Source organism: Heteronotia binoei, chromosome 1 (assembly GCF_032191835.1).
Source record: "Heteronotia binoei isolate CCM8104 ecotype False Entrance Well chromosome 1, APGP_CSIRO_Hbin_v1, whole genome shotgun sequence".
Lineage (NCBI taxonomy): Eukaryota > Metazoa > Chordata > Lepidosauria > Squamata > Gekkonidae > Heteronotia > Heteronotia binoei.
Genome location: NC_083223.1, coordinates 282,443,770 through 282,463,889, shown reverse-complemented (window position 1 = coordinate 282,463,889; position 20,120 = coordinate 282,443,770). Strand labels below are relative to the sequence as shown.

The window sequence follows — 20,120 nt, the reverse complement described above, 5'->3', positions numbered from 1 at the left end:
ATGTTTAATCAGGCTAATGGCCCATCCAGTCCAACACTCTGTGTCACATAAGAACATAAGAGAAGCCATGTTGGATCAGGCCAGTGGCCCATCCAGTCCAACACTCTGTGTCACATAAGAACATAAGAGAAGCCATGTTGGATCAGGCCAGTGGCCCCTCCAGTCCAGCACTCTGTGTCACATAAGAACATAAGAGAAGCCCTGTTGGATCAGGCCAATGGCCCATCCAGTCCAACACTCTGTGTCACATAAGAACATAAGAGAAGCCCTGTTGGATGAGGCCAATGGCCCATCCAGTCCAACACTCTGTGTCACATAAGAACAGAAGAGAAGCCCTGTTGGATCAGGCCAGTGGCCCCTCCAGTCCAACACTCTGTGACACACATAAGAACATAAGAGAAGCCCTGTTGGATCAGGCCAATGGCCCATCCAGTCCAACACTCTGTGTCTCATAAGAACAGAAGAGAAGCCATGTTGGATCAGGCCAATGGCCCATCCAGTCCAACACTCTGTGTCTCATAAGAACATCAGAGAAGCCATGTTGGATCAGGCCAATGGCCCATCCAGTCCAACACTCTGTGTCACATAAGAACATAAGAGAAGCCCTGTTGGATGAGGCCAATGGCCCCTCCAGTCCAACACTCTATGTCACATAAGAACATAAGAGAAGCCATGTTGGATCAGGCCAATGGCCCATCCAGTCCAGCACTCTGTGTCACATAAGAAGCCCTATTGGATCAGGCCAATGGCCCATCCAGTTCAGCACTCTGTGTCACATAAAAACATAAGAGAAGCCGCCATGTTGGATCAGGCCAATGGCTCATCCAGTTCAACACTCTGTCACACAGTGGCCAAAACCCAGGGGCAATCAGGAGGTCCACCAGCAGCGCCAGAACTCCAGAAGCCAACCCACTCTTGTCCCCCAAACACCAAGAATACAGAGCATCCCTGCCCCAGACAAAAGAACATAATAGAAACCATGTTGGATCATGCCTGTGGCCCATCCAGTCTGTGTCACACAGTGGCCACAACCCAGGTGACATCAGGAGGTCCTCCAGCAGGGCCAGAACTGCAAAAGCCTTCCCGCTCTTCTCCCCTCTCCCTCCCCCGGGCACTAAGCATAGAGCATCACTGCCCCAGACAGAGTGTTCCAGACGTACCTTGTGGCTAATAGCTAAGCAGGGTCAGCCCTGGTTAGTACTTGGGTGGGAGGCCATCAGGGAAGTCCAGGGTCGCTACGCAGAGGAAGACAAAGGCAAACGATCTCTGCTGGTCTCTTGCCTTGACTCTCACTTGATCAGTCTAACCTGATCTCATCAGACCTTGGAAGCTGGGTTGGCTGTGTTTAGTACTTGGATGGGAGACCACCAAGGAAATCCAGGGTTGTTGTGCAGAGGTAGGCAATGGCACACCCATCTCTGCTAGTCTCTTGCCTTGACCTGGGTGGCTCAGGCTAAACCAATCTCAGCAGACTTTGGAAGCTAAGCAGGGCTAGCCAGGTTCGAACGTGGATGGGAGACCCAACAAGGAAGCCCATAGTTGCTACGCAGAGGCGGGCAGTGGCAAACCACCTCTTGCCCTGCCCTGGATGGCCCATTTTAGCCCAGTCTTCTCAGATCTAAGAAGCCTAAGCAGGGTCAACCCTGGTTAGCACCTGGATAGGAGACCACCAAGGAAGTCCAGGGTTGCTCTGAAGAGGCAGGCAATAGCAAACCACCTCTGAACAACTCTTGCTTAGACCTGTATGGCCCATTCTAGCCCATTCTTCTCAGAGCTAAAAAGCCTAAGCAGGGTCAACCCTGGTTAGCACCTGGATAGGAGACCACCAAGGAAGTCCAGGGTTGCTCTGAAGAGGCAGGCAATAGCAAACCACCTCTGAACAACTCTTGCTTAGACCTGTATGGCCCATTCTAGCCCAATCTTCTCAGAGCTAAAAAGCCTAAGCAGGGTCAACCCTGGTTAGCACCTGGATAGGAGACCACCAAGGAAGTCCAGGGTTGCTCTGAAGAGGCAGGCAATAGCAAACCACCTCTGAACAACTCTTGCCTAGACCTGTATGGCCCATTCTAGCCCAATCTTCTCAGAGCTAAAAAACCTAAGCAGGGTCAACCCTGGTTAGCACCTGGATAGGAGACCACCAAGGAAGTCCAGGGTTGCTCTGAAGAGGCAGGCAATAGCAAACCACCTCTGAACAACTCTTCCTTAGACCTGTATGGCCCATTCTAGCCCAATCTTCTCAGAGCTAAAAAACCTAAGCAGGGTCAACCCTGGTTAGCACCTGGATAGGAGACCACCAAGGAAGTCCAGGGTTGCTCTGAAGAGGCAGGCAATAACAAACCACCTCTGAACAACTCTTGCTTAGACCTGGATGGCCCATTCTAGCCCAATCTTCTCAGAGCTAAAAAACCTAAGCATGGTCAACCCTGGTTAGCACCTGGATAGGAGACCACCAAGGAAGTCCAGGGTTGCTCTGAAGAGGCAGGCAATAGCAAACCACCTCTGAACAACTGTTGCTTAGACCTGGATGGCCCATTCTAGCCCAATCTTCTCAGAGCTAAAAAGCCTAAGCAGGGTCAACCCTGGTTAGCACCTGGATAGGAGACCACCAAGGAAGTCCAGGGTTGCTCTGAAGAGGCAGGCAATAGCAAACCACCTCTGAACAACTCTTGCTTAGACCTGTATGGCCCATTCTAGCCCAATCTTCTCAGAGCTAAAAAGCCTAAGCAGGGTCAACCCTGGTTAGCACCTGGATAGGAGACCACCAAGGAAGTCCAGGGTTGCTCTGAAGAGGCAGGCAATAGCAAACCACCTCTGAACAACTCTTGCTTAGACCTGTATGGCCCATTCTAGCCCAATCTTCTCAGAGCTAAAAAGCCTAAGCAGGGTCAACCCTGGTTAGCACCTGGATAGGAGACCACCAAGGAAGTCCAGGGTTGCTCTGAAGAGGCAGGCAATAGCAAACCACCTCTGAACAACTCTTCCTTAGACCTGTATGGCCCATTCTAGCCCAATCTTCTCAGAGCTAAAAAGCCTAAGCAGGGTCAACCCTGGTTAGCACCTGGATAGGAGACCACCAAGGAAGTCCAGGGTTGCTCTGAAGAGGCAGGCAATAGCAAACCACCTCTGAACAACTCTTGCTTAGACCTGTATGGCCCATTCTAGCCCAATCTTCTCAGAGCTAAAAAGCCTAAGCAGGGTCAACCCTGGTTAGCACCTGGATAGGAGACCACCAAGGAAGTCCAGGGTTGCTCTGAAGAGGCAGGCAATAGCAAACCACCTCTGAACAACTCTTGCTTAGACCTGTATGGCCCATTCTAGCCCAATCTTCTCAGAGCGAAAAAGCCTAAGCAAGGTCGACCCTGGTTAGCACTTGGATGGGAGACCACCAAGGAAGTCCAGAGTTGCTCTGAAGAGGCAGGCAATGGCCAACCACCTCTGAACAATTCTTCCTTAGACATGGATGTCCCATTCTAGCCCAATCTTCTCAGATCTAAGAAGCCTTAGCAGGGTCAACACTGATTAGCACTTGCATGTGAGACCACCTAGGAAATCCAGGGTTGCTGTGCAGAGGCAGGCAAAGGCCAACCACCTCTGAACAACTCTTGCCTAGACCTGGATGGCCCATTCTAGCCCAATCTTCTCAGAGCTAAGAAGCCTAAGCAGGGTCAACCCTGGTTAGCACTTGGATGGGAGACCACCTAGGAAGTCCAGGGTGCTGTGCAAAGGCAGGCAATGCCAAACCACCTCTGAACAACTCTTTCCTAGACATGGATAGCCCAGGCTGGCCTGCTGTCACCAGATCTGGGAAGCTACGCAGGGTTGACGCTGGTTAGCACTGGGATGGGAGACCACCGAGGAAGTCCACGGTTGCTGTGCAGAGGCAGGCAACGGGAAACCCACCTCTGAAGAACTCCTGCTTTGAAAACCCAGCAGGTTTGCCTCAAGCTGGCTGTGATTGGGCAGCTCTTTCCACCACAACCACCACCACCGTTTGTTCCTCTCAACAGTGGGACCCTCCAATCAGCGAGAGGGCAGAGCCTTGGTTGTGATGTCACTCAAAGGAAGCCCTCTTCTCTCCCCCAGCTCTGAAATGGTTCGGCTTGTGGAATGTCTCTGTTTTATGAGGTCAAGGCGGTGGCCTCCTGTTTCCCAAGCTTGGAAGAATTCACGAGAATTGCAAAAGATTCTTACCGGCTGCGGCCTTGCCGTTTCCCTCATCTCCACCAGGGAGGGGCACGAAGCGAACCGTGAAGCAAAATCCATCACGAATTTTGTCCACTTCACGGTTTGCGAACCAAATCTCATGACATGTTGACTTCCACGAAGTTTTAAAGCGGTTCATAAGAACATAACAAGCCATGTTAGATCGGGCCAATGGCCCTTCCAGTCCAACACTCTGTGTCACATAAGAACATAAGAGAAGCCATGTTGGATCAGGCCAGTGGCCCATCCAGTCCAACACTGTGTCACATAAGAACATAAGAGAAGCCATGTTGGATCAGGCCAGTGGCCCATCCAGTCCAACACTCTGTGTCACATAAGAATAGAATAGCAGCCATGTTGGATCAGGCCAATGGCCCTTCCAGTCCAACACTCTGTGTCACATAAGAACATAAGAGAAGCCATATTGGATCAGGCCAATGGCCCATCCAGTCCAACACTCTGTGTCACATAAGAAAAGAAGAGAAGCCATGTTGGATCAGGCCAATGGCCCATCCAGTCCAACACTCTGTGTCACATAAAAACATAAGAGAAGCCCTGTTGGATCAGGCCAAAAGCCACTCCAGTCCAACTCTCTGTGTCACATAAAAACATAGGAGAAGCCATGTTGGATCAGGCCAGTGGCCCATCCAGTCCAACACTCTGTATCACATAAGAACATAAGAGAAGCCCTTTTGGATCAGGCCAATGGCCCATCCAGTCCAACACTCTGTGTCACATAAGAACATAAGAGAAGCCCTGTTGGATCAGGCCAAAGGCCCCTCCAGTCCAATTCTCTGTGTCACATAAGAAGAGAAGAGAAGCCATGTTGGATCAGGCCAATGGCCCATCCAGTCCAACACTCTGTGTCACATAAGAACATAAGAGAAGCCATGTTGGATCATGCCAATCGCCCATCCAGTCCAACACTCTGTGTCATATAAGAACAGAAGAGATGCCATGTTGGATCAAGCCAATGGCCCATCCAGTCCAACACTCTGTGTCACATAAGAACATAAGAGAAGCCATGCTGGATCAGGCCAATGGCCGATCCAGTCCAACACTCTGTGTCACATAAGAACATAAGAGAAGCCATGCTGGATCAGGCCAATGGCCCATCCAGTCCAACACTCTGTGTCACATAAGAACAGAAGAGAAGCCATGTTGGATCAAGCCAATGGCCCATCCAGTCCAACTCTCTGTGTCACATAAAAACATAACAGAAGCCATGTTGGATCAGGCCAATGGCCCATCCAGTCCAACACTCTGTGTCACATAAGAACATAAGAGAAGCCATGCTGGATCAGGCCAGTGGCCCATCCAGTCCAACACTCTGTGTCACATAAGAACATAAGAGAAGCCATGCTGGATCAGGCCAGTGGCCCATCCAGTCCAACACTGTGTCACATAAGAACATAAGAGAAGCCATTTTGGATCAGGCCAATCGCCCATCCAGTCCAACACTCTGTGTCATATAAGAACAGAAGAGATGCCATGTTGGATCAAGCCAATGGCCGATCCAGTCCAACACTCTGTGTCACATAAGAACATAAGAGAATCCATGCTGGATCAGGCCAATGGCCCATCCAGTCCAACACTCTGTGTCACATAAGAACAGAAGAGAAGCCATGTTGGATCAAGCCAATGGCCCATCCAGTCCAACTCTCTGTGTCACATAGAAACATAACAGAAGCCATGTTGGATCAGGCCAATGGCCCATCCAGTCCAACACTCTGTGTCACATAAGAAGAGAAGAGAAGTCATGTTGGATCAGGCCAGTGGCCCATCCAGTCCAACACTCTGTGTCGCATAAGAACATAAGAGAAGCCATGCTGGATCAGGCCAATGGCCGATCCTCCAACACTCTTGTGTCACATAAGAACAGAAGAGAAGCCCTGTTGGATCAGGCTAATGGCCCGTCCAGTCCAACATTCTGTGTCACATAAGAACATAAGAGAAGCCATGTTGGATCAGGCCAATGGCCCATCCAGTCCAACTCTTTGTGTCACATAAGAACAGAAGAGAAGCCATGTTGGATCAGCCAATGGTCCATCCAGTCCAACACTCTGTGTCACACAGTGGCCAACCCCCCCCCCCCCAAGTGCTATCAGGAGGCTCACAAGGGGGCTAGAAGCCCTTCCACTTTGCCACCCCCCCAAGCACCAAGAATACAGAGCATCACTGCTCCAGACAGTTCCAACAGTACGCTGTGGCTAATAGCAGCTGATAGACCTCTGCTCCATATTTTCATCCAATCCCCTCTTGAAGCTGGGTGTGCTTGCAGCCTCCACCACCTCCTGGGGCAGTGAATTCCACATGTTAATCACCCTTTGGTTGAAGGAGGACTTCCTTTTATCCATTCTAGCCTGACTGCTCAACAATTTCATTGAATGCCCACGAATTCTTGTATTGTGAGAAAGGGAGAAAAGGACTTCTTTCTCCACCTTCTCTATCCCATGCATCATCTTTTAAACCTCTATCATGTCACCCCTCAGTCGACGTTTCTCCAAGCTAAAGAGCCCCAAGCGTTTTAACCTTTCTTCATAGGGAGAGTGTTCCGACCCTTGAATCATTCTAGTTGCCCTTTTCTGGACTTTTTCCAATTCATGGCATTTCGGGGACAGAGCAGAAAGCAGGGTGATAAAGGACTCCCAAGTCCCTTTAACCCCTCCACTTTTTGTTCCCCAAGAAAGCCACAGAAACAGGTGAGTGTTCCTCCAGTGTCCCAAGCATTGGGAGATCCAAGGAATGGTCAGTTAGGTGCCCCCTTCAGATATTCCTTATCTCCTTCTATACCCATTTTTAATTGTATATTTTGTTCCCCCAAAAGATCCAAATGTGCTTGCCACCAGCTGACAATCCAGGCGACCGCCTGCACCCCTGGGGGGCAGATAAACCCAAATTCCGGATACCAGCACAAGCGACTGGAGGAATGCCTTCCCACTGGGTAAGTCTGGGCTCGTTAGGATCCTTTGGATGATCACTTTCCAAGCAACTGGCTTGGGTTGGAACTTGTGGAACTTATTGCCACAGGATTTGGGGCTGCAGCCATTTGTTTAGAGCAAGGGTGTCAAGCATGCAGCCTGAGGGCCAAATCAGCCCCCCGGAGAGCTCTTATCAAGCCCGGGAGCAACTCACTGTCATCTTCTTCCTTCTCTCTCTCTCACTTCCTTTTGCATCCCAGCTTTCTTTGCCAGGCTTGCTCAGTCACACAGAAGATACAGAACAAAAACTCTATTTTCTCCATTGGCTTACCAGTGCTTGAAGCAACTTTTGTACAAAAGCTCACAATGCGCAGCCATTTCATATGTCCCCCTGGGTCTTAGGCTCAAAGCATTGGCCATGAACAGCACCTGGACAGCATACTCAGGATTGCTACAGCACAGACATTGTCTCTACTTTTTGATACAATAATTCAGAGCAAGAGGGGTCAGTATTCAGAAACTCTTAAATAAACAAAATACTGCAAGAGTGCCAAACTTTTAGGCATATTTTATGTTTTTTTTTTTAAAAAAAGTTGTCTTTGTCTATGTCCTTTATACATTTTACATCTCTGCCATCTGTCATTACATTTTATGACATACTTGGCCTGGCCCAACAAAGGCTCATTTCTTTGAATCTGAAAATAATCTGAATCTGTTCATTTAAGTCAGAGTCTGACACGAGATCTGACACGTTCGTAGAGAGGAGATGGCTTAAATTGACATTCGAAGCCTTACGTGGCCTGGGACCGACATACCTGCGGGACCTCTCCCCATATGAGCCTCGAAGGCAGCTATGATCTGCCAACCGACATCTTCTGGTCATCCCTGGCCCAAAGGACGTCCGTCTTGCCTCGACCAGGGCCTTTTCGGCCGTGGCCCCAACCTGGTGGAATCAGCTCCCTCTGGAGATACGGTCCCTACCGGATTTGTTACCTTTCCATAGGACCTGTAAGACGGAGCTGTTCTGCCAGGCGTTCGCTTGGAGCAAGCGGGCGTCCCTTTCCTTATTGCCTATACCATCGGCTATCTTCCCCCACAGCGATCCTTCATCTGAATTATTCTATCTGGGCCACTGATTATACTCCAACCTGCGCTATGAGCCCACCCGTCTTTGTTATACGGTAGAGGTGTTGTTTTAACTGCATTTTATTGGTTTTATCATATTTGACTGGTTTTACTTGGATGTAATCTGCCCTGAGCCCGCCTGGGAAAGGGCGGAAGATAAATTTACCTAAATAAATAAATAAATGATGAGTACTAAGCTGTGCTAATGAGCTGGATCCTCCATATCCAGAGGCAACCTATCTCTGAGCGCCAATTTGTCAGGGACAAGAGAGAGCTGCTGCAATCATGTCCTGCTAGGAAACTTCCAGCTCGTTTCGTGACCCAAAAGGGTCAGACTGTGGCTCTCTTACATATATTGTGCATATATTGTGCGGTATTTGTGAATTTCCTGCACTGTGCAGGGGGTTGGACTAGATGACCCTGGAGGTCCCTTCCAATGCTATGATTCTATAATCTCTCAAAGCTGCCCCACTCCCCAATTGGCCAGCTTGGAGAAGGCATTTGTCTCTTTAAATCACTTCTCCAAGCCAAGCCAGCCTGGAAAAATGCATTTAAAGTTGCTTTCTTTCCACCTCTCCCCTCCCTCCCTTCCTTCGTCCTTCCCTCCCTGTGGCTCTCAAGCAACTGACATTTATTCTATGTAGCTCTTACATTAAGCAAGTCTAGCCACCCCCGGTCTACATGCTATTGTGTGTTGAAACTCTTCAAGGCTGTCTTTATACGTGCATTTGTGAAAACTTGAAAGTGTGTGTGTGTGTCTGTACCATATAATGAATGTTGAAAGCCAGTGTACGTTATACTTAATTATCATGCAGAGAGTGTTTCTTTTTAAGCTTTTTCATGCATCGTCTTTATTTTGTTACCACATTATTGTCATCTTACTGTGTCCCCTATTGTCATTGTGGCCATTTCTCCAGCCTCTGGCAGCAAATTCACTTTTTAATCACTCTCTGTGTAAAGGAGTTAGATCCAAATAGGCAGCCGTGTTGGTCTGAAGTAGCAGAACAAAGCCGGGGTCGACGGCACCTTTAAGACCAACTCAGTTTCATTCAGAACGGAAGCTTTCGTGTGCATGCCCGCTTCTTCAGACGAGGAAAGAGGGTACAGTAAGCAGAGCCACATATAGCTGGTGGGGTTTGGAATGCAAAGTAGTACAAGGTTAAAATCCAATGGCAGAATAGTCAAATTAACAAATTTGGAAAACCTTTGATCTGGGTTGCCTTAGCGTGGGAAACCATAAAACAGTAAGAACGTAAGAACATAAGAGAAGCCATGTTGGATCAGGCCAATGACCCATCCAATCCAATCCTCTGTGTCACACAGTGGTTAAAATATGTGTGTGTGTGTATACACACACACACACACACACATATATATACATACTGTGGCTAATAGGCACTGATGGACCTCTGCTCCATATTTTTATTCCAATCCCCAGTTTGGTGTAGTGGTTAAGTGTGCAGACTCTTATCTGGGGAGAACCGGGTTTGATTCCCCACTCCTCCACTTGCAGCTGCTGGCATGGCCTTGGGTCAGCCAGAGCTCTCTTATCTGGGAGAACTGGGTTGGATTCCCCACTCCTCCACTTGCAGCTGCTGGAATGGGCTTGGGTCAGCCAGAGCTCTCTTATCTGGAGAACAGGGTTTGATTCCCCACTCCTCCACTTGCAGCTGCTGGCATGGCCTTGGGTTGGCCATAGCTCTCTTATCTGGGAGAACTGGGTTGGATTCCCCACTCCTCCACTTGCAGCTGCTGGAATGGGCTTGGGTCAGCCAGAGCCTCTTATCTGGAAGAACTGGGTTTGATTCCCCACTCCTCCACTTGCAGCTGCTGGAATGGCCTTGGGTCAGCCAGAGCTCTCTTATCTGGGAGAACAGGGTTTGATTCCCCATTCCTCCACTTGCAGCTGCTGGAATGGCCTTCGGTCGGCCATAGCTCTCTTATCTGGGAGAACTGGGTTGGATTCCCCACTCCTCCACTTGCAGCTGTTGGAATGGGCTTGGGTCAGCCAGAGCTTTCTTATCTGGGAGAACCAGGTTTGATTCCCCACTCCTCCACTTGCACCTGCTGGAATGGCCTTGGGTCAGGCATAGCTCTGGCAGAGGTTGTCCTTGAAAGGGCAGCTGCTGTGAGAGCCTCCCAGTTCCACCCATCTCACAGGGTGTCTGTTGTGGGGGAGGAAGGTAAAGGAGATTGTGAGCCGCTCTGAGACTCTTTGGAGTGGAGGGCGGGATATAAATCCAATATCTTCTTCTTTCTTCTTAAAGCTGGCTATGTTTGTAGCTGCCACCACCTCCTGTGGCAGTGAATTCCACATGTTAATCACCCTTTGGGTGAAGAAGGACTTCCTTTTATCCATTTTAACCCGACTGCTCAGCAATTTCATTGAATGCCCACGAGTTCTTGTATTGTGAGAAAGGGATAAAAGGACTTCTTTCTCTACTTTCTCCATCCCATGCACAATCTTGTAAACCTCTATCATGTCACCCCACAGTCGACGTTTCTCCAAGCTAAAGAGCCCCAAGCGTTTTAACCTTTCTTCATAGGGAAAGTGTTCCAAACCTTTAATCATTCTAGCTGCCCTTTTCTGCACTTTTTTTCCAATGCTATAATATCCTTTTTGAGGTGCGGTGACCAGAATTGCACACAGTATTCCAAATGAGACCGCACCATCAATTTATACAGGGGCATTATGATACTGGCTGATTTGTTTTCAGTTCCCTTCCTAATAATTCCCAGCATGGCGTTGGCCTTTTTTATTGCAAACGCACACTGTAACAAGTCAGAATGTTAGAATTCCTAATGGCAAACCAGAATGATGTATGTATTAATGTTACATGTTAAAAAGTAAATTAGTTGGACAGGAAAAACTTCTGGGAAAGAAATGCCTTCTTTTTGACCCAGGTTTATTAGCAATAGAATAATTAACAGGCATTCCTGCATTCTGGCATGTTAACTGTTTTATGGTTTCCCACGCCAAGGCAACCCAGATAAAAAGTTTTTCTGAATTTGTTAATTTTACTATTGTGCTATTGGATTTTAACTTTGCGCCACTTGGAATTCCAAACCCCACCCGCTGTATGAGGCTCTGCTTACTGTACCTCGTCCCTCGTCTGAAGAAGTGGGCATGCACACGAAAGCTTACGTTCTGAATGAAACTAAGTTGGTCCTAAAGGTACAATCGACTCCTACTGTGTAAAGGAGTACTTTCTTTTGTCTGTCCTGAATCTATGGCTCATCTGCTGCCCCTGAGTTCGGTATTTCAGGAGAGGGAGAAAAAGTTCTCTTTCTCAACTCCACCCCCCCCCCACCTCCATGCATAATTTTATACACCTCTATCCTGCGCCCCGCCCCCCCAAGTCACCAAAGAGCCAGTTTGGTGTAGTGGTGAAGTGTGCAGACTCTTATCTGGGAGAACCGGGTTTGATTCCCCACTCCCCCACTTGCACCTGCTGGCATGGCCTTGGGTTAGCCATAGCTCTGGCAGAGGTTGTCCTTGAAAGGGCAGCTTCTGTCAGAGCTCTCTCAGCCCCACCCACCTCTCAGGGTGTCTGTTGTAGGGGAGGAAGGGAAAGGAGATTGTGAGCCGCTCTGAGACTCTTCTGAGTGGAGGGCGGGATATAAATCCAATATCTTCATCTACCTCACAGGGTGTCTGTTGTGGGGGGGGGAGAAAGGTAAAGGAGCTTGTGAGCCGCTCTGAGACTCTTCGGAGTGGAGGGCGGGATATAAATCCACTATCTTCATCTACCTCACAGGGTGTCTGTTGTGGGGCAGGAAGGGAAAGGAGATTGTGAGCCCCTCTGAGACTCTTTGGAGTGGAGGGTGGGATATAAATCCACTATCTTCATCTACCTCACAGGGTGTCTGTTGTGGGGGAGGAAGGGAAAGGAGATTGTGAGCCGCTCTGAGACTCTTCAGAGTGGAGGGCGGGATATAAATCCAATATCTTCATCTACCTCCCAGGGTATCTGTTGTGGGGGAGGAAGGGAAAGGAGATTGTGAGCCGCTCTGAGACTCTTTGGAGTGGAGGGCAGGATATAAATCCAATATCATCATCTTCTTCTTCTTCTTCTTACTAAACGAAAGAGTCTCAGGCTTCTCAGCCTTTCCCCTTAGGGAAGGTGCTCCAGCCCCTAATTGTCTTGGTCGCCCTCTGCTGCTCGTGACTGGCTTTTCCCTCTCTCCAGAGTCTACGAATGCAACAAGCGCTGCAGATGCAACCGAAACATGTGCACCAACCGTTTGGTCCAACACGGCCTGCAGGTGCGGCTGCAGCTCTTCAAGACACACAACAAAGGCTGGGGCATCCGCTGTATGGACGACATCGCCAAGGGCTCTTTCGTCTGCATCTATGCAGGTATCATGCTGGCCTGCAAGCCTGGAGTCATTTTATGCCACTCATGTCAGCAAGGCTAGCCCTGATTGTCACCCTCTTCCCCATTTTACGTGCACAGCATCCTAAGCCTATGCTGAGCGAGGGCAAACTGCAGGGCCGTCCAGTGTTGGGGGGGGGTCTCTTCTAAGCCTATGCTGAGTGAGGGCAAACTGCAGGGTCGCCCAGTGAGGGGGGGGTCTCTTCTAAGCCTATGCTGAGCAAGGGCAAACTGTGCACGGCCGCCCAGTTTTTTGGGGGGTGTCTCTTGTAAGCCTATGCTGAGTGAGGGCAAACTGCAGGGTCCGCCCAGTGTGTGTGGGGTCTCTTCTAAGCCTATGCTGAGTGAGGGCAAACTGCAGGGCCGCCCAGTGTGTGTGGGGGGTCTCTTCTAAGCCTATGCTGAGCAAGGGCAAACTGCAGGGCCACCCAGTGTGTGGGGGGGTCTCTTCTAAGCCTATGCTGAGCGAGGGCAAACTGCAGGGCCGCGCAGTGTGTGTGTGGGGGGTCTCTTCTAAGCCTATGCTGAGCGAGGGCAAACTGCAGGAGGCCACCCAGTGGGTTCTTATTTTATTTTTTTGATTTTATCTGCTTTAGTAATAGCCTGCCTTTCTCCTGGATACTCAAGGGGACATTGCACAATGTAATTCCATGCAGTCAGTCTGGGTCAGTGGCTGAGCAACTGCTTGACATGCAGAAGGTCCCAGTTTCAATCCCCGGCATCTCCAATTAAAGGGTTTTGGCAATAGATAATGAGAACTCTGCTTTAGATCCTGGCAGTCTGGGAATACAAGGAAATACTGAGGAAAGGCTGAAGCCTTAGTGGGTCATGAATCAACAGTGTGATGAGGTGGCTAAAAAGGCAAAGCAATTTTGGGCTGTGTCAACAGATCACGTGTAGTGATGGTATCACTTTACTCTGCTCTGGTAAGACCTCCCCTGGAGTCTTGTGTGCAGTTTTGGGCACCACATTTTAAGAAGGATCTAGACAAGCTGGAAGGGGTCCAGAGGAGGGTGACAAAGATGGTGAGGGGTCTGGAGACCAAGTCCTATGAGGAAAGGTTGAAGGAGCTGGGCATGTTTAGCCTGGAGAGGAGGCGGCTGAGAGGTGATAGGATCACCATCTTCAAGTCCTTGAAGGGCTATAACATAGAGGATGGAGTGGAATTGTCTTCTGTGGCCCCAGAAGGTAGAACCAGAATCAGTGGGTTGAAATTAAAACAAAAGAGTTTCTGGCTCAACCTTAGGAAGAACTTCCTGACCGTTAGAGCGGTTCCTCAGTGGAACAGACTGTTGTGTCTGTTGAGGGGGAGGAAGTGAAAGAAGATTGTAGGCTGCTCTGAGACTCTGTCCTTGAAAGGGCAGCTGCTGTGAGAGCCCTCTCAGCTCCACCCACCTCACAGGGTGTCTGTTGTGGGGGAGGAAGGGAAAGGAGATTGTAGGCTACTCTGAGACTCTGTCCTTGAAAGGCAGCTGCTGTGAGAGCCCTCTCAGCCCCACCCACCTCACAGGGTGTCTGTGGTGGGGGAAGGAGATTGTGAGCTGCTCTGAGACTCTGTCCTTGAAAGGGCAGCTGCTGGGAGAGCCCTCTCAGCCCCACCCACCTCACAGGGTGTCTGTTGTGGGGGAAGGAGATAAAGGAGATTGTGAGCCGCTCTGAGACCCTGTCCTTGAAAGGGCAGCTGCTGTGAGAGCCCTCTCAGCCCCACCCACCTCACAGGGTGTCTGTTGTGGGGGAAGGAGATAAAGGAGATTGTGAGCCGCTCTGAGACTCTGTCCTTGAAAGGACAGCTGCTGTGAGAGCCCTCTCAGCCCCACCCACCTCACAGGGTGTCTGTTGTGGGGGAAGGAGATAAAGGAGATTGTGAGCCGTTCTGAGACTCTGTCCTTGAAAGGACAGCTGCTGTGAGAGCCCTCTCAGCCCCACCCACCTCACAGGGTGTCTGTTGTGGGGGAAGGAGATAAAGGAGATTGTGAGCCGCTCTGAGACTCTGTCCTTGAAAGGACAGCTGCTGTGAGAGCCCTCTCAGCCCCACCCACCTCACAGGGTGTCTGTTGTGGGGGGGGGAAGATATAAGAGATTGTAAACCACTGTTCTTCTTCTTCTTCTTCTCCTCTTCCCTGCCTCTCACATTGGTATTGGCCCCCGATGGTTAAACCTTTTCTGCCCCTCGTTCTCACCCGCACCGCCATCTTGTGATTCCCCGCAGGAAAAATCCTGACGGACGATTTTGCCGACAAAGAGGGCCTGGAGATGGGAGACGAGTATTTTGCCAACCTGGATCACATCGAGAGCGTGGAGAACTCGAAGGAGGGCTACGAGAGCGAGGCCAAGTGCTCCTCGGACAGCAGTGGGGTCAACCTGAAGGATGACGAGGACGAGAACTCGGGCTCCGAGGAGCCGGAGGAGTCCAACGAGGACAGTTCGGACGACAACTTCTGCAAAGACGAGGACTTCAGCACCAGCTCGGTGTGGCGCAGCTACGCCACCCGCCGCCAGACCCGGGGCCAGAAGGAGAACGGCCTGTCGGAGACGGCCTCCAAGGACTCCGGCCCGGCCCGGCAGTTGAGCCACGAGGAGGCTGCCCAGTGTAAGCCCCCGCTCTCGGAAGAGACCTCCAAGCACAAGGTGGCCTCCTGGTTGAGCTCCAGCATCTCCGACAGCTACCATGACAACGACAGCAGGTCCTCGTTCAGGATGCACGAGGCGGCCGATGCCAAGCCGGTCAAAGTCGAAGGGGCAGGCACCGAGAAGGCCCCGGCCGTTGGACTGGCCGCCAAGGAGGAGGTCAGCCTGGATGCAGAAGTGAAGGTGAAGAAGAAAGAGGCAAGTGAACGGGCAGAGCGGCGTGAAATTTTCTTGGGAGGGTAGCCATGTTGGTCTCTAGGAAGAGAGCTGGAAACAAGTCCCGAAACACCTGGAGACCAACATGATTTAGGGGGGTGGGGGGATGAACTTTTGAGAGGCAACGTTCCCTTTGCCAGAGATTCACGTCGGTCTGCAGTAGAAAGCTGAGTTCGAGTCCAGCAGCACTTTAGACAGCCAACGAGATTTTCGCGTTACGAGCTTTTGAGCTCCAGGTTGTCTAATCTGATTAAAGGACCTTTGACTCTTGCTCTTACCTAGAAAATCTCATTTGTCTCTAAGGTGCTAAAGGACTTGAATCCAATTCTCAGAATCTTTCGTTTCGTCTTGAGCTGCATGACTTGTGACTAGCGATCAGCAAGTTTCCCCAGCTTGGCTCGGGTTCAGCTCATTCCTGAAATTTCACAGAGAAAGTTAAGGGAAAAGAATAATAAAACACCCAGGGGTGGAATTCTGGCAGGAGCTCCTTGGCCTAATAGGCCACACACCCCTGATGTAGCCAATCTTCCCAAGAAGAAGAAGATTTTGGATTTATATCCCGCCCTATACTCTGAATCACAGAGTCTCAGAGCGGTCACAATCTACTCTACCTTCCTCCCGCCCACAGCAAACACCCCGTGAGGTAGGTGGGGCTGAGAGGGCTTTTATAGCAGCTGCCCTTTCGAGGACAGCTTTTATGAAAGCTATGGCTGACCCAAGGCCATCTCAGCAGCTGCAAGCGGAGGAGTGGGGAATCAAACCCCATTCTCCCAGATAAGACCTATGGCTGACCCAAGGCCATTCCAGCAGCTGCAAGTGGAGGAGTGGGGAATCAAACCCAGTTCTCCCAGATAGCAGAGCTCTGGATGACTCAAGGCCATTCCAGCAGCTGCAAGTGGAGGAGTGGGGAATCAAACCCGGTTCTCCCAGATAAGAGTCCACACACTTAACCACTACACCAAACTGGCTCTCTTACCAAAAAGAACTCTTGGAGGATTGGCTACATCGGGAGGGTGTGGCCTAATAGGCCAAGGAGCTCCTGCTAGAATCCCACCCCTGAAAACACCCAAGGTTAATCCCCTGCCTCCCCCTGGTCCTTTTCTACAGGAGCTCAGAAATACAAAGCGATGGGAAGAGCAGGCCCAGGCCAGGGTTCTCGGTGCCCTACGCCGCAGGCCCCCCTGCTCCAGACTTCCTGTCCCAGCCCCGTGCAGGATCTTACCTTAGCGTGCATGGGGGGGGTGGCTGGAGGCGGTGAGGGCGAGGACGGTGGCGGGTCCGAGTCGAGGGTGCTCTGGCCAATGCAGCTCTTTTGCTGGGCTGAGCGAGGTAGTTCTGCAGGAGCCACTCATTCCACCAGATGGCGCTATAGGCAGCAGCCTACATTGCGGACTCGGACGCGCTGGCCCTGGAGAAGAGTTAGAGAAGGCAGGGAAAGTAGTCCTTTTCTCCCTTTCTCACCATACGAGAACTCGTGGGCACTCCAGTCGGGTTAGAACGGATAAAAGGAAGTCCTTCTTCACCCAAAGGGTGATTAACGCGCGGAATTCACTGCCACAGGAGGTGGCGGCGGCTGCAAGCTAGCCAGCTTCAAGAGGGGATTGGATCAACATCTGGAGCAGAGGTCCATCAGTGGCTCTTAGCCACAGCGTATTGATGGATCTCTCTGTCTGGGCAAGTGATGCTCTATATTCTTGGTGCTTGGGGGGGGGGGCACAGTGGGAGGACTTCTAGTGTCCTGGCCCCACTGATGGACCTATTGATGGCCCCTGGTTTTTGGCCTCTGTGTGACACAGAGTGTTGGACTGAAGGGGCCACTGGCCTGATCCAACATGGCTTCTCTTATGTTCTAATGTCTGGGGCAGTGATACTCTGTATTCTGGATGCTTGTGGGGCGGGGGGGCAACAGTGGGAGGGCTACTAGTGTCCTGGCCCCACTGATGGACCTCCTGAGGGCCCCTGGGTTTTTTGGCCCCTGTGTGACACAGAGTGTTGGACTGGATGGGCCATTGGCTTCTTTTATGTTCTTATGAAGAGAAATTTAAACCAACCGAGCAAAAACCTCCAAAGGAAGTACAAAATGCCAGTAAGGTGCCAGAAGTGTAAAACATCAATAATTACAGGCAAAAGTACACGTATTTATTGCAGAAAGATATAAAAACCTTGTGGGGGCCCAAATGAAGCCCCTACAAGGTTTTATATGCTTGGAAATACAAACCCAACTTGTGGTGCCCTCCCCAAGCAAACAAAATTCTATAGGAGGGGTGGCCAAACTGGCTCAGGAGCTACACGTGTCTCTCGCACACATATTGAAGCCCCCACTACCCTGTCGGCCAGCTTGGAGAAGGCATTTGTCTCTTTGAATCACTTCTCCAAGCCAAGCTGGAGAATGTATTTAAAGTTGCATTCTTCCCACCTCTCCCTCCCCCCCTTCCTCCATCACTTTGTTTGCCTTCCGTTCTTCCTACCGTGTGTCTCTCAAACATCAGAACATAAGAGAAGCCATGTTGGATCAGGCCAATGGCCCATCCAGTCCAACACTCTGTGTCACATAAGAACAGAAGAGAAGCCATGTTGGATCAGGCCAATGGCCCATCTAGTCCAACCCTCTGTGTCTCATAAGAACATAAGAGAAGCCATGTTGGATCAGGCCAATGGCCCATCCAGTCCAACCCTCTGGGTCACATAAGAACATAAGAGAAGCCCTGTTGGATCAGGCCAATGGCCCATCCAGTCCAACACTCTGTGTCACATAAGAACATAAGAGAAGCCCTGTTGGATCAGGCCAGTGGCCCCTCCAGTCCAACACTCTGTGTGACATAAGAACATAAGAGAAGCCATGTTGGATCAGGCCAATGGCCCATCCAGTCCAACACTCTGTGTGACATAAGAACATAAGAGAAGCCATGTTGGATCAGGCCAGTGGCCCATCCAGTCCAACACTCTGTGTCTCATAAGAACATAAGAGAAGCCATGTTGAATCAGGCCAATGGCCCCTCCAGTCCAACACTCTGTGTCACATAAGAACATAAGAGAAGCCATGTTGGATCAGGCCAATGGCCCATCCAGTCCAACACTCTGTGTGACATAAGAACATAAGAGAAGCCATGTTGGATCAGGCCAATGGCCCATCCAGCCCAACACTCTGTGTCATATAAGAACATAAGAGAAGCCAAGTTGGATCAGGCCAATGGCCCATCCAGTTCAACACTCTGTGTCATATAAGAACATAAGAGAAGCCATGTTGGATCAGGCCAATGGCCCATCCAGTCTAACACTCTGTGTCATATAAGAAGATAAGAGAAGCTATGTTGGATAAAGCCAATCGCCCATCCAGTCCAACACTCTGTGTCTCATAAGAACATAAGAGAAGCCATGTTGAATCAGGCCAATGGCCCATCCAGTCCAACACTGTGTCTCATAAGAACATAAGAGAAGCCATGTTGAATCAGGCCAATGGCCCATCCAGCCCGACACTCTGTGTTACATAAGAACATAAGAGAAGCCATGTTGGATCAGGCCAATGGCCCATCCAGTCCAACACTCTGTGTCATATAAGAACATAAGAGAAGCCATGTTGGATCAGGCCAATGGCCCATCCAGTCCAACACTCTGTGTCATATAAGAACATAAGAGAAGCCAAGTTGGATCAGGCCAATGGCCCATCCAGTCCAACACTCTGTGTCATATAAGAACATAAGAGAAGCCATGTTGAATCAGGCCAATGGCCCATCCAGTCCAACACTCTGTGTCATATAAGAAGATAAGAGAAGCCATGTTGGATAAAGCCAATCGCCCATCCAGTCCAACACTCTGTGTCTCATAAGAACATAAGAGAAGCCATGTTGAATCAGGCCAATGGCCCATCCAGTCCAACACTCTGTGTCTCATAAGAACATAAGAGAAGCCATGTTGAATCAGGCTAATGGCCCGTCCAGCCCAACACTCTGTGTCACATAAGAACATAAGAGAAGCCATGTTGGATCAGGCCAATGGCCCATCCAGTCCAACACTCTGTGTCACGCAGTGGCCAAAATATATACGCACACACACACTGTGGGTCATAGCCACTGATGGACCTCTGCTCCATATTTTTATCCAATCCCCTCTTAAAGCTGGCTATGCTTGTAGCCGCCACCACCTCCTGTGGCAGTGAATTCCACATGTTAATCACCCTTTAAACATCTGACGCTCATGTTTTGCGGCTCTTGAATTTCTCACATTTATTCAACGTGGCTCTTAGAATAAGCAACTTTGGCCACCCCGACTTAAACCAACACTGGCTAACCCTTCCTCCCCCCCCCCCCTTTTGTTTTGTAGGAACCCGAAGAACCCAGCAGATCGGCAACGTAAGTCCTCCTTTCATCCAAACACCCGGCCACCGTATAAGATTACCTGAGTCCCAGACTAAAGCTGGTCTTGGATCCCCCAGGCCTTTCAAGGCTTATGGAAGACTAACTAGAAAGAAAGGTTCTGCTGTTTCTCTTCCCCCCCCCCTCCCCACCACCACCACATTAGGATTTTTCAAGTGCTGACCAGTGTGAGTGGGTGGGTGCGGGTGTGGTGGGGAATTCACACCTGTTTACTTCAAGAGCCAGATTTGAGTTCAGTCGCACCTTAGAGACCAACAAGGATCTTGGGGCAGGAGTTT

The 20,120-nt window shown here is 50.2% G+C and overlaps 1 protein-coding gene across 1 annotated transcript in view; it reads left to right on the top strand.

The window, feature by feature from the left end:
- SETDB1 (SET domain bifurcated histone lysine methyltransferase 1) overlaps positions 1-20,120 on the top strand; it is a 69,618-nt gene that overhangs the window by 30,964 nt on the left and 18,534 nt on the right. The window contains exons 13-16 of the mRNA XM_060256451.1: positions 7,031-7,147; positions 12,440-12,609; positions 14,835-15,451; positions 17,540-17,571. Coding sequence (XP_060112434.1) covers positions 7,031-7,147; positions 12,440-12,609; positions 14,835-15,451; positions 17,540-17,571 — 936 coding nt within the window. The remainder of the gene's footprint in view (positions 1-7,030; positions 7,148-12,439; positions 12,610-14,834; positions 15,452-17,539; positions 17,572-20,120) is intronic.